A 15,556-nucleotide genomic window follows, 5' to 3' on the forward strand; every position below is an offset into this window, starting at 1 on the left:
AGGAGGTTCACATTTTACAGTAATATTCTTAAAATATGTGTGAGGTTTAATATGAACACATTTGATGTACCAAATAAAAATTTGATAGGGTCATACTCTGTCATGCAATTGATAATTTATCATCATTTAAAAAAAAAAAACTGTTTGATTTAAAAGTCAATGCATGTTCTCTTGTGTGTTCATATGGTTTAGTTGGAGAGCAATGCATTAACAGCGCAGAAGTTCACAGGTTCGATCCCCAGAGAACACGCATACAGAAATACTAACAAAAAAATGTAGAGCTTGAATGCACTATAAGTCGCTTTGGATAAAAGCATCTGCCAAATGCATAAATGTAACATGATCTTACATAACACAATATTCAGCCCAATAAACTTTTGAAGTCACTTGCCTGGTTTCCATTACAGATTAGCAAAAACTTTTGTGATATTTTCTAAATGTCGGTAAAAACAACTGCGACCAACCGCAATATAGCCATTATTTTGAATCAAATGAGACGCAGGCCATGCTCTTCTCCATGCATTAAAGTACCCATGAAATCAAAACTGACCATTCTTATTTTTTAATGGAATATTGCAGTGTTCATTATAAACCATTTATAATAAATCAAAATGAATCAAACATCTGAAAAGATGTCATCTTGATGGAGCATCTGTTAACCGTGCCCTTCCAACAGTCAATCTGCTCTTAGTTCCATTTCTGACTGAAATGTCTATTTTTCCAGATCTAATCAATTTAAAGTAAAAAAACACAAGCCATGCCCGCTATTTTCATTGTGTGATATTGTGTTTCACTCGGAAATACCTTACAATACAGAAGTAAAGTTAATCGCGACTTCCTATTCACATGGAATTTCATGACAAGAAAAGCCCATTAGGGATGGCCAGGTATCGGGGGTCGTACTGGTCAAGAAGTGCCGCGTTGCGCAACATATTTCAAATTCAAACACATGGATGATCCTCTAAATGGAAAGCAACGCTGCGCTTTTTGCCCAGTGTGCGACAGGCTTATGAGGTGTTTTTATGAGGTTAAAGTACGTAATTTTGCATCTTTAAAGAATGATCATGTGACTTTTATCTATGTCAGTTGACGTCTAAAAGCGAAAAACCATTCCATTGCAGTTTTGTGATATATCAGCCCATTCTCGTGATTTCCGTATAAATAGCACGCAGTGTGAAAAGTCAGGCAATATATACATCAAATTCCAATTTTGCGTGCATATGATATACCAGTCTTTCATGTTTACCTAATAGACATTTTTACTGTTTGTACACAATGATGACGTGGCAACGTATGCACGCGCATTTTGACAATGGAAGTATGGCAAGAATCAGCAGTGAAGCAACACAGAGAGAGAAAGTTATTGAAAAAGTTGACTTTCAACACAGCTACCAGATCCGTGTACTATAGTGGAGTGGATAAAAGACTTTAGCAGATGGCCAAATATAAAGTAGTCAGATACATATATACGTATATTAGTGCAACCAAAAGCAACAACCAGACATTTTGATGCTGGGAAACCGTTTTAATAAACTTTCTGAGTTGCTTACACGTTACAACCACTAGGGAACAACACAACTTCCGTTGCCAAACTGCGCGCAGGCTATTTGATCACGTTGGCTGTAAAAGGGTCTATAGACAGTTTCAGCATAATCAAGCGGCTTTCGTGGTCAACACGTAACTTCCGGTAAACTCCGCTAAGAATAAATAACAACAACGTACTTTAAACGTAGTTTATTTATATAACAAGCAAAATAAACAACACGTAGATTACCTAGGAAACCAAAACATTTGTTTTTTTTTGATGAGGTATTTGTTCAAGATTTCAGTTTAGCAACTAGTCAGACCATTAAAAAACCGAAACCTAAGTAAAGTTCGGACCAGATGCGTATTGCGTCACCACATCTGCGTCCAATGAAACCGTCTATATGGCGCATCTTTTTGTGTCGATTTCAGGGTTGCCAACTCCGCTGGCTGTTTTTTATGTCCGCGGGTTGAAGCGACCCCAATCATGTAATATTTAGCCACGGGAATGTGAATCATGGCAGATGAGCTCTGCCAAAATGCTATTTTTACACCCCGAACACAATTGTTACTGTAGGACTACCAATCTAACCCCAAACCCAAGTGAAAATGGTTTAAAAAAACTGAAAAAAATATAAACAAGTACATAAAACATCATGAAAAGATAAATCATATTAAGTAAATGGGAAGGACTGCCATATCACATACACGCAAAATTGGAATTTGGTGTATGTATTGCACGACTTTTTACACTGCGTGCTATTTATATGTACTTCATGAGAATGGATTGGATAAATATATTTTTCAAAAAATACACTTTTTTTGCGATATATGGGGTTTTTTGCTCAATTGATGTGTTTCCATTGGCCGTATTTTCAGTTAGCAACTTCAATTTATGCCATTTGAAGAGTAATGGAAACACTGGTAGGTTTTTTTCATTTAGTAAATGCTGAAGTAAGTTGTGGTGGGCTACTGCTCAGTGGACCAATCAATGAACATTTGACAGTGATGTAAATAAGTGGAAAGGTGCTTCTGGGAGAATGCATCAGAGATTTCAAAGTTGCGGATGTCATGACAATCACCATACGTCTTGTTTTCAACTGAATCAACAATGAACTTGAGCACGTAATACATCGCATCCTGCAACTTTATTGTGATTTTACGTGTAAATACACTTGATGCCAACACTGTGCCTCATTAAAGACGCTGTGTGAATGTACTACACATATAAAACCTCAGATACGACTTTATGAAACCTGTTAAAATGTCTCTAAAGAGGGCAAATCTAAGAAGAATTTAATTAGCTCATAAGGATCTGGAGGGCATCCTGTATATCAATGCACATGCACCTTCCACTTAACCGAGTAGCGTTTTAATCCTCAATGCACTCGCAAGACTCCCTCCCACCGGTTCTCGTGAATACATCATACAAGATATATCAGGTAAAAGGCCCGTGAATAAAACAGCCTCAGGGGGCCGATAACACACTCGTCTTACCTGATCCCAGGGACAGATGATTCCTCCGAAAAACATAAAGAGGTAACCCATGGCAACCAGACAGGCCCAGATCACCAGGGAGAAAACCCGGAGCAGCTTCTTGAAGACGGACTCGATGCAAACCAGGACAAAGATAGTGAGGAAAATAGCCAGCGCTGTGGGGACGGTGATTACGAAGGCGACGTGATCCTCGATGTCCTGCGGAGAGATGGCGGCGTTACACAAAGACTTTAACTGCTCCCCCCACCAGCCACTGGATAACAGTTCATCTGATAAACCATTCACTGCAAATCAAGCCAAAAGCCCAGAGAGCCCGCTGGCAAACTGAGAGCCTGAATCCTGACCTATGCTGAGCAATGAAAAGTGTGTTTCTGTTCTTAATCTTTATAGGTTACACAGTGTCCCTTGCTAAGTTCATAGACATCACCACTAAAGAAGACTTAGAAAATGGCTGCACATTTTCATTTATCCATCAGCTTCTGCTGCATCTCTTTGTTAAAGTAAGTCAGTATCTTTCCCATATAAATGCATTTTTTCCACATAAATATTCCAGCTTTGCAATAAGACATTTCAGGTGAAATTTGAAAGATTATTATATTAGTAGAGGAAATCTGGTTCTAGGAAAGTAAACAGCTTGTGCCGCAAGCATCTTTCATCAATATTGATTAAACAGAGTTGGATGTGCTATCACAGACTGTGTACCTCTGGCTTTATTGGCTTCACTGCACTTTGCTTTAATAACTAAAGTTTGTTTTACATGGTTATCCATATAGCCCAGAACTTATCGACTACATCATTAGGGGTTGTTCTCCCATATTTCTCAGTGTTTAATAACTTTTTCAGTAAGTGCTTTCTGTGTGGCTACAGCTGTGAGTTAAAAGCTTTTAAGTGGGTCAGTAAGTCGCCGCTCCACGACTTCTTCAATTACTGCCCCATCCTTCAGTGCATGTGACCATTTGTTGGGTTCAGATGAACTTTTTCACTTCAATCCCCCCATTTACCAATAAAATATTATACAGTTTGTTATTCTACAGTAGTCTAGGCATACCTAGAGACAAATGTGTATTTGTTGCAGAAATAGCCAAACTATAACAAAAATGTTGATTTTAAGGGCTCTATCTTACACCCGGCGCAATGCAGCGCAATGCGCGACGCAAGTGTCTTTCGCTAGTTTCCACCCTAATTTTCACGTTTAGCGCCGCGTTGTTTAAATAGCAAATGCATTTGCGCCCCCTTTTGCGCCCATGGGCGTTCTGGTCTAAAAACGAGGTGTGTTCAGGCGCATTGTTGGCGCGTTGCTATTTTGAGGCAACTAAAATAGACTACGCCATTGGCCAACAAAAACCTGCTCTAAAGTCTAAAGTCAATGGCGCAATATGTTTTTTGTTATTTAAAGAGCGCATTAGTAAAATGCGCCTATAAACGGGAGGACAACGCAGGTTTGCTTATCACAAAGTACATGAATGCGCAGCAGCACAAAAATGCTTTTAAATATGAAAGATTAAAGGATTGAATGTAAAAGATTATTATTGAGTCTCTTGGACATAAACGAGGACAATTATGAGACGTTAAAGGCGCAAAGAGCTGCTTCACCTGCAGCCTGGTAAGTAAATAAATGCTTTGCTTTAAATGCATCTGTTTTTAAATGTTTTTTTAATGCTACCTCACGGATTTATTGTACATGATGATGACTCTGTACCTGCGGATATGATGAGATGAGAAACATTAAAAAAAGTCTTTGCTAAAAAAACGCTGTCCAAAGTGCTGAAATGTGAGGAGAGCCGTTTGTAAATTCTTTATCTCCTGTTTGTTACAAATAAAGTATTTTTAGAGTACAAACCTTATCTTACATACTTGTAAATTATGTTTTGATGATATTGGATAGCCATACATTTAAAGCAATTAAAAGCCTGCTTTTTTACTTCCATGACTAAAAGAAAACGGGTTTTAAAAGTTTTTAATAAAAAAATAACAATTTCAATACAAGTGGAAAACAACACAATTATTTAACATTAATCTTAAACTGGGGATCTTCTTCCTTCGCTTAGTTTTTCAGTTTACAAAGTCCGTCATCTAAATAGGGATAAGAGATAGCGCCAGCGCAACTTGCCTTTAAAGGGGATGAGAGCTGAGTCTCTCATTGGTTTACTGCACGTTACGCCCAAAATACTCCCATTACAACAGGACCAACCGTTTTCGACCATGCGCTCGGCGCACAAACCATTTTTCCCGTCGTTAAATTAGCAAAAGTGGATTCGGACACGCCCATTTAGACGTTGCGCTGTGCGCTTTAGACAATGCGCTTAGATCGTTAAAATAGGGCCCCATGTGTTTTTTGTCTATTTTCATCTTAAATTCCCCTTTGGAAGTTTTTGAGGCACATATTGGACCACACTGGTTTATATACCACTGTTATCGCATCACTGCAATGCCTATGGGGAGTTAATTCATACATGCAAGACTAAAGTCTTATCTACAGCCTGGAGGACCACTAGTACTGCACATTTTGCATGATTCTCTTTTCTGACACACCTCATTCAGTTACCTTACGCACCCAGTTCAGGTCTTGCAGTCTCTACTAATGAAGTGAAGATTTAAACCAGGTTTGTCTAATGAGGGAATCATGCAAATTGTGCAGTACTAGTGGTCCTCCAGGACAGGTTTGAAAACCCCTGCTGTAGATAAGACTTTAGTCTTGCATCTGTACAGAGCCCCTTCCCCAAAGGACTGCCAGTCTTTAGCATTTGATAATTGGTTCTTGTAATGGGAAGATGGGACGTCCGTCGCCAGAGCAGCCATATTGAGCATTGCATTCCCAGTCAACAATTTGATCTCTCAGTGAAGTAATCATGAGCTCACAAGATCTAAAAGTGTAACCACACTGCAAAATCACTTCAAGTGTGCGTGACCTCACATTGTAACAATGTATGAGCGCACAGTGAGTGTGGTATGACCTCACATCATGAGCTATTGTCACCATAGATATGTATAATAAAGGCTAGATGTCTCGTTCGCGCAGCCAGCCAATTGAGTGCATTTGGCAGCCATCTTACCACAGGGCGCTCGCTCACTCATAGCATTGTGTTTAATGGAGCATGTACTTTTAAATGACCATAACTTGCTCATTTTTTAAACGGTTTGGTTTGTTATAAACGTCAGAGATGTACCTATGACACTACATACTTATGAATAATTTTCCTGAAACATGTTAAAGCATCCAGAATTATAGCCATGTTAATAACGTTTGTAAGAAACCAAACCGTTTGAAAATCTGTAAAAAATTAAGCAAGTTATGGTCATTTAAAAGTACCTGCACCATTAAAAACAATGCTACGAGTGAGTCTGAGGTAAGATGGCCGCCAGGCGATGACGTTAGAAACTCCGTCGTAACAAATCTAGCCTTTATTATACATATCTATGATTGTCACCATGTAAGGTCACAGCACGTTCACTGTTCACTCAAACTATGAGGTCATGGTACACTCACAGTGAGCTCATACTATGGTCGCTATGTGAGGTCATGGCACACTCATTGTGCACTCATACCAGGAACTCAACATTCACAATGAGCTTGCATTTTACTCACAATGTGAGAATCTCACAGTATACGTACAACCGGCGCAGCATCATAGAATGTCTCTGAACAGGTTCGCGCACACTTTTGGGGGAAAACAAACTAGACTTCCCATTGATTTCCATACAATATAGCGGAACAAAGCAACGTTCGTACACACCCGGCAGGCGTAAATAACTTAAGAAATCACTCAGATTAAACATTGAGTAATTATCTGTCCCTGCCTGCCATAGAGCGCAAAAGATACATTAACACATTTAATTTGGTCAATATAAAAACATGTCCCTTTCATTCTCACAGCATCAACTTTGTGTAACAACGCTCCCCATTGGCCATAGGTGTCTTACCCGGACATTTACTTGTACCTCATCGACTCAACAGGGAAGACAGTAAATTATTTTAGTTCGTATTTGAAAGTTACTTCGTATTTATATATTATGTCTTTATATTTAGAGTACTGAGTGCACTTTTCCCTCCAGCCATACAACTACTAGCATTAATGATATTTCCAGCAATCACTGGACGCCGTTGTTTGTTGTTTGACGCTGTGAGAATGAAAGGGGCATGTTTTTATATTGACCAAATTAAATGTGTTAATGTATCTTTCGCACTCTATGGCAGGCAGGGTGGACAGATAATTACTCAACATGTTTAATGTTTGAGTGATTTCATAAGTTATTTACACCTGCCGGCTGTGTACGAACGTTGCTTTGTTCCGCTATTTTGTATGGAAGTCTATGAGAAGTCTAGTTTGTTTCCCCCAAAAAGGGGCGGTGACGAAATTACAGTCAAGTTCCGGGATGTGCCGGTAGTCCCTATGAGAATAGTGTGACATCACTTTGATCCTCCAGTATCCATCTTTTCCTAGTGTGATATAGAAAATGAAAAGCCCCCCTTGTTATGTATTGCCTTTTCTTTACCTTCTCAACATTTTGAAATCACAGTGAGCTCACATATAGCTCACACTGTGATGATCATGGTATGAGAATGGTGTGATGTCACATGACTGGGTTGTAATAGCAGTGCTCAATTTTGTTATATCCAATATCTTGGCTGTAAATTGTAACCTCTGTGGTACTAAACACTCACAAAACTTCACAAATGTAGAGACGGTGGATGCATTTTGGAAATTTTAGGATTGAATGGATTAGGAAATAGGTAAATTAGCAATATATAAAATTTTTGGCCCAAAAAAGAAAAATCTGGAACTTTAAAAAAAAAATTATTAAGAAACACTATGTCAGATGTATTTTTTACACTTTTAAAAGTCAAATATGTTGTTTTGCTGCTAAAAGCATCATGATGAACCTAATTTGATATCGAGTCTGTTTGCTACTAAACATTAAAAGGATAGTTCACCCCAAACCGCTCGTGGGCCCATTTACTTCCATAGCGGGAAAAAAAGTTTTCCCACGAGTGGGCGTGGTTTCAGCGTCACTGGCAGACATGCCAGCAGTGTTTAAGAGCAATTCGGTGGTTTTATAATCATTCAAATTTGTTTGGGTGTTTAATAACACATTTCTCTGTGGTGTGACAAATTCTAGAATGTACAAGTACTTGTATATAAACCGCAGTGCAAAACGAAATATATTTCTGAAAACAATATTGGAATAATGTTATGGCTTTCATATTTTTTTATTATATCACTCAAGTGGGCAGAGACATATCTTACCAACCAGTGAAATCATTCACAATGACATTAATTTCTCCTCCATCCTGCCAATACTTTATTATCTCAGCACAAAGACAAATCACAAGGGTTCGGTTGTCTTCACTCCTATTGGTAGTCGTTTGATTGCAACACAGCTTGTTTGCATAACAACTTTTGGACCCGCCTAACATTACTGTCTCATCAGATCATCCCTTATGTTTCCGAAAAATAATTTTGTTCTGCTTATTTCGGTGATAGAGATTATTGTAAAGTATGTGTGAAAGTCTCAGCTTTTAATGTTTTCGCTACACCTAGACTCCAGTTCACAATCTGTGAAAAACCCAACTAAAGTTATTTTTTGCGTATATACATAACATAAAGATGAATCTGTGTAAATATAAACTTGCTCTTTAACTGAGTAAGGTCATGTCAAAGATTGAAATCAATGTGAAATCAAACCTTGATGATCCTACTCTTTACCCTGGATTTCACAGACAGAGTCACATATTTTATCTTTGTTTTTCTGAACTTGGATACATGGCTCAATTACTAAACTCATTTCCTGGTAGAAATTTGGAAAATGTCAATTTAAATAATGATACATTTTTAATTCCTCTATATGGAAGGAAATAATGAAATACATGAGCAGGCAGGATCCAAGCTAATGCACATGAGATTCCAAACAGGGACGTCTAAACTGATTTGAGCTCTAACCAGATGCCTCTGATGGTGTCAGACAGTGTGTAAAGAGCCCATGACGTCTGTAAAAAGACCCTTCACCCCGAAAGCATCAGCATTAAAGCAAGACACACCCTGATCAACAACATTTACAGCATTTCTCTTTCTCACTGAAACAACACTGAACCTCTCTGTCGCCAAATCAAGACCACACTCCTATCCCATTTAGCCATGCCATTACCTTAGTAAAAATAAATACGCTGGTACTGTATACACCAACATCAAGATGATTTATAGGATATGACATGGTGTGATTTTGGCGTGTTTCATCTCTGTGCCCAACTTGCCAAAACACACAAAACCACTAACAGCACAGAAAACTATAAGACTCATGCATAATTGATGTTGCTCAGCTTTCAAGACACCCTAATAGAAACCCTAATAAAAATTGCAAGCAAAACTCTGCCGTTGGTGTGAAATGAATGAGAACGAGTCTGCTGTTGTTATAACCCACAAGCACTATCCACTACCGAACCAGCGGTCGCGTATGCGAGGTGAAAGGCCGAATGAATACAGCGCATTGTCAGTGTTTTAAAATACGACACAAAAAAATCCCTCGGAGCGCGAGAGTGCCTCTGCAACCTTTTCGCAATCAATGCAATGCATGCAACCGAGGGAATAACAGAGGCGGTTGAGCAAACCCGAGCGAGACGGCTCGACAGCCACTGTGATGTGAAGATTTAGGTCAGACAGTCAAAAGACAAGAGAGAAAGTAGCACACGTCGAATGCGTGTATCTGCACCGGGGTTGATGTCATACTGTGAAACATGGCTTATTTATCTCTCCCCGATCTTCGCACAGAGCTGATTTAATCTGGTGAAACGTATTTCCCTGCAGATTTTGAAACACCACTGCTGCTAAATTTGAATAAAGGCAAACATAAATCTCACACAGGGTGGAAGTATTTTGGCAGATCTGCTCCCGTGTCCTGCATGAATGAATTCTTCCTTTTACAGGGACGGTGATGGAAATACCTCAGAGCTTCTGGGAAAGCCTGTGTAAACCATCTCATCCTGTGAGCCAGCGACATCTGCACAAAACTTTAATTCAGAGATGCCAACAACACTGCAGCTTTTATGTCTCCAGGGTTTCCCGATCCTATTAAACTTCTGCATTCGCACGCTTCGGCATACAGCACAGGAAGGACTTTCCGATATTTTACTTGTAATAATTGCAAGGGTTAGTTCACTTAAAACAAACCTTTTGACGTTATTTGCTTTCATGTTGTACCAAACCCATATGAGTTTTCAAGAATGTTACTGCTACACAATAAAGTGAATGGGGACAAAAAGTGTCAGTCGCTAACATCCCTTTAAATGGGACATTAAATGAGACTTTTTTAAGGTGTAAAATAAATCTTTGGTGTCCCCAAAATGTGTATGTGAAGTTCATAACATCATAACATGTTTCATAGGAGTGCGCAAAAATGTGCCGTTTTTGGGTGTGTCCCTGTAAATGCAAATGAACTGATGAAATGCAAACACTGATCACCATAATGGTGGTTTGTTAAAATTTAAACTTAATTGTGCTGTCAGGTATTTTTCCTTCTCTCTCTCTGCACTAAATGGCAGTGCCGTGGTTGGATAGTGCAGATTAAGAGGTGGTATTATCCCCTTCTGACATCACACAGGGATCAAAATTTCAATGACCTATTTTTTTACTTTTTTTTAGTTACTGGGTTGTTCTTTTTCATGTTTTCTAGGTTGATACAAGCACAGGGGACACGATTATAGCACTTAAACATGGAAAAGTGCGATAATCTACCTGATTTTACTACAGTTAAAACCAAAATAGCATGGTTACTAAAGTTTTTAGTGATTATTTGCAGTGACGGCCAGTACCTCCTCTTCAGAGAAGGCAAAAGACAAAATCTGTTTTCGTTCATGTGTGGCTCGTCATGTCAAATATATGCTCAGTGCTCATGGGAACCTATGTGAACCCATGTCAAAATACATGCTTGTTGCATATGCGCCGAAAGGGTTCAATTACTTAACACCAAACTCACACATGATTACATGTGAGATAAAGCGAGTGTCTAGCAAACACAAGTGTGTCTTTTATGATAAACCCTTAAGAAGCATCTGTAGCAGGCACGTATTTTGACATGAAGTGCAATGCACATAAGTTCAAATGATGCACAGAACACGTATTTTGACATGACGATCCACTCATGGTTTTGATGTTTTGCATTCGTGCCTTCTCCGAAAATAAGTAAAAAAAAAATAAGCCGCCACTGATAATCATCACAAAATAACCATTTGCTACAGTGAATAAGCCATGGTTACTGTAGTAAAACCCTGGTAAAATTTCATAAGGGATTCTGTCTATCTTCTCCTTTTTATGTTTCACAGAACTCATAGAGGTTTTGAAACTGATTTGTAAATCAATCATTTACTCTAAAAGTGCTTGGTGGTTTCATGGTTGGGTAAAATATGGACAAACCCAACACCCAACTATTAGGTTTAAAATAAATCAAAAGTTGGGTTGTTTCACCCCATGTTTGGGACAAATATGGACATTTTCTATGTTCATTCAAAACTGTTGGTTTCGTCCATATTTTATCCAATCATAGTTTGAAACAACCCAGCAATTATGAGCTAAGCGCCCCAAATCCAAAAACTATTATGAATTTACAATATACAAATAAACTTAATTTTCCCATCTTAAATCTCAAAACATTAAACATGAACTTATTTGATTGATCAGAAAAGTCTGGTTATAAATCAAACAAGTTCTTCAGCTAGTGGTTAACACATCATTGTCTGCATTATGGAGGAGATTATAAAGCATTGCATTGCTCCAGCTCTGCTCGACTGAATATGAGATGAAAATGCAAGCAGCTTTAATGTTGTCAGGTTAATAGTTTATGCTTGATTCGCACTGTTTAATTACCCGTGACTAAGTCCCTTTTCCCAATATACTTGTTCCTTTTCCTCCCAGACATTGATTATTCCCTGCTGTTTTTATGGCTTCACATGATTCACAGAAATGATGCTATGAAGAGACAGATTACATACTGTATAATGTCAACAGAAGCATATGGTTGATGCCATCAGAACAAACAGAGCCGGTTGGCTGCAACTCACTCTTTGATGTATTTTAAGGCATGGAAAATGTAATTAATTTACAGATCACACCATCAAAAAAAATCTGACTTCTGAACCACCTCTCTCCAAAGTTGCACAGCACCAAGCAAGCTCTCTGCCCCGGTACAACCCAATGTTGCCCCAAAGCATTTTGTGCCCAGTGTCCAAACACTCACCAGTCCAGAGGCGAAGAAGACGGCCAAAAGAGCCAAGCAGGCGCCCATCACAATGAGAAGCAGAAACACTATAAGTGGGTGCTGTTGACTCATACAATAGTACGACTCGTACAGCCAGTCCGAGGACTTCTGTCTCCGGCAACGTGCGCCTCCTCCCGCTCCGTCCCCTCCCTTCCAGGAGCTCCTCTCCAGCAGGTAGCTCCTCTTACCCATGGCTTCCCTCCAGATGGAGCCGGTGCGATCCTCCTCTTTGTCGGGTGGCAGCTGGGGTTTATTGGGGTCCTCGCTCAGGTCCTTCAGATGGAGAACTGGTGCTGGGGCTGCGGAGCGCGGCCGGTACGCCGGCAGGAGGGCTTCCACTGTGGAGCGCAGCATCGCTCAGGCAACATGTTGAAGTGCAGACTGACAGAGTGAGACTGAGGGAAGCAGAGCGTGTGTGTGCGAATATGTATGTGTGAGGGAGAGAGAGAGAGAGAGAGAGAGAGAGAGAGAGAGAGAGAGAGAGAGAGAGAGAAAGAGAGGGTCTGGCTTGAGGCAAGGAGGGGTGGTGAGTGAATAAGACAGAGAGAGAGAAAGAGAGAGATGGGAAGAGATACAAACAGAGAGGAGTATTATGGTAAGACAGTAATGTGCCAGCCTTTGTTGGATTATCAAACTTAGAAGATAAGATATTGGACCAATGAAAGCTATTTTAGATAACACTAAACAAAGATTGTATAGTGTTATGAAAGAACATTGCAAAAATGATGACATCCATTAGCTTCAAACCAAAGTAGTGAACTGAATTCATTCACTTCTGTTTACTTCATAGTAAAATCGCTTAAATAACTTTTAGAAAATAGCTCAGATGCAAAACCCTCTATGGCAGGTTTTACACTGCAAATCTTGATCCCTAATTCTGATTTGTTGACTGTATGCGTTTTTTTATGACTCTCATACATCATCTTTTAATAGCGACTCATATCCGATATCTGCAATTACACTAAACACTTGGAAAAACAATTCAAGGTAGACATACTGACCTGGAACAGCTTAAACAACATCAGAGGAAGTAAAATGTTGCGATATGTAATGGAGACAGACAAAATTATTATACAAGATTATAGAGCTTATATCTGTAACAAGTAGGGATGCACCGAAATGAAAATTCTTGGCCGAAACCGAAAACAAGGAAAGGCCGAAAACCGAAACACCAAAAGAAGAAATTATTATGCCAATTATTAGTACAATTGCATTTATCACTTTGTACTAACTTTACTAGGGGTGTGTAACGGATCACAAATCTCGCAGTTCGGATCACATTACAGTTTTTGAGGCACAGATCAGATTATTTTTCGGATCAGCAAAAAGCAGGTGGGAAAAATAATAACAAATAAAGAAATTGCAAACATTTATAAAAAAAGAACAAAGTTGTAAATTAATAAGGTCTGAAATTAGCATTAGGTACAGAAATCAAATTAAATGAACCATAACACTGTCTTTATTGTATAAATTATATTAAATGTATTATTATTTTTAGAGCTATTTGTCATGTAACTATGTAACATCGACTAACTGAAACTATAGCATCAACTAAGTTCTCAGCATGCTTTGCTCTCACGACTGAAATGAAGACAGTAAATGTTAAAGTTAAGTTTTAACTGTGTGTTTTTAAGCAAGATGAATTATAAGAACATGTTATTGTTTGTTATTCTGTAACGTTGATATTCAGAAGTTTTCTGGTATGTATGTAAGTTTTGGGGGGTTACTTAGTGGTGAAGTGTGAGTGTTTCACTTAGGTTCAGGATCAGCATGATAATACCATTCTGGCATTTATGCAGCTTTACTCATTGAGCAATTATGTGCAAATACCATAGACGGTAAAAAATCTGGACGTAGTGTCCGTGACGTCAACCACAGGTTTGTAAAAAACTTTTTTTTATGCCAATAGTTGGCAGGGCTTGTCATAGCCATCTTAGCATCGCGTCACCTTGCGTCACTCGCGGATAACCAAAAATGAGTAAAGAGGTGGGACGTGGGGGAAGCTGAGGTGGCTGGTTGCTGAAACCACGCCCCACCTAGCTTGATTGTAGTGACAGCAGTGGCAGTTCACACGTCACTCAAGTGGCCACGCCCTTAATTGTGCAGAACTTTAAGACGAATGAGTTACAAAACAATTCACCCCCTTGCAGTAGTCATGAAGGAAAGAATTAGCTATATAGACCAAAAACACTTTTTGTACCAGCCTGTAAACATTGTTTTCTGCGGTAAAGTTGGGCATTTTAACATGGAGGTCTATGGGAATTGACTTTCTTTTGAAGCCAGTCGATGAATTGCAGTTTAAGTCACTTCACTATTGGCTTTATCAGAGAGATCAGAAGGTTGCCCCTTGGCAAATATTCATACAGTAATCTTATTCTTGCTTCCTGTCAGCACCATTCATTACATATGGTAAAAAGCAAGTAAAGTTAGTTGGCTCAACACAAATTGAATTTTCAACATGAAATTCAACAAATTAAGTAAAACAAACAAGCAATTTTTTAGTGTATAAAACTTTACTCCAATAAGTGGAGCCTTCATGTTCTGCACTGCTAAGAGTCATGTGATCGCGGGTAGTGTCCACCTGAGTTGACATTATTTGCCAGGTCACATTTCAATCTTGAGATGGAAATATTCAATCTGTTCGCTTACATTGCGGACACGAATGCATGTATCTGATTTATATCTGATTTTTTTTCACATATTAATAGTGATGGGGGCAAGACCGCCTATGCAGAGTCCGAGTCAATACCGAGTCTTTGAAGGTTGAGACAGTTGGTTTTCAAATACAGTCGAGTCCGAGTCAAGAGTCTTTGAGGAAGCAAGTCTGAGTCGAGACGGAGTCCTTTAGAGGTCAAGACCGATTGGTAACACTTTATTTTACGACCCGCAAAGTACCGCGTAATTAAACCGAATTTACAGCGTACCTATTTGTAACAACAGAGTACCTCTAAAGTACGTACTTGTAGTTATAAGGGAATAATATTTTAAGTTTGGGGTAATAAGGGGGTAAGAATATATGGAAAATTATTCTCTAAGTATTTCATAACTACAGGGTAGCCTACCTATTGTAATATTACGTGGTATGTATGACTTACGTCTATGGGTAATATGGTCTATGTGTAATAGGTTTTTTTTTCATATTTGCTACTTACCTGATGAAGTGTTTTGTATAGCCTACAGTTGATGTCTACAAGCCACGTCGGCAAATAAAATATAACACACAATAAAGATAATAGCAACTTGTACCTCTTTGATCTGTATATGTATACAGGAGTTACCAGGTAACTCT

General features: G+C 38.9%; 1 protein-coding gene across 1 annotated transcript in view; it reads right to left on the reverse strand.

Annotated features, from left to right (window-relative positions):
• LOC141279998 (adenylate cyclase type 2-like) overlaps positions 1–12,722 on the reverse strand; it is a 39,176-nt gene extending 26,454 nt beyond the window's left edge. The window contains exons 1-2 of the mRNA XM_073811673.1: positions 12,247–12,722; positions 3,022–3,219 (exon numbers count right to left, since the gene is read on the reverse strand). Coding sequence (XP_073667774.1) covers positions 3,022–3,219; positions 12,247–12,621 — 573 coding nt within the window. The 5' untranslated portion in view covers positions 12,622–12,722. The remainder of the gene's footprint in view (positions 1–3,021; positions 3,220–12,246) is intronic.
• Positions 12,723–15,556: the final 2,834 nt, after the last annotated feature.

The sequence above is a fragment of the Paramisgurnus dabryanus genome, chromosome 13 (assembly GCF_030506205.2).
Source record: "Paramisgurnus dabryanus chromosome 13, PD_genome_1.1, whole genome shotgun sequence".
Taxonomy (NCBI): Eukaryota; Metazoa; Chordata; class Actinopteri; order Cypriniformes; family Cobitidae; genus Paramisgurnus; species Paramisgurnus dabryanus.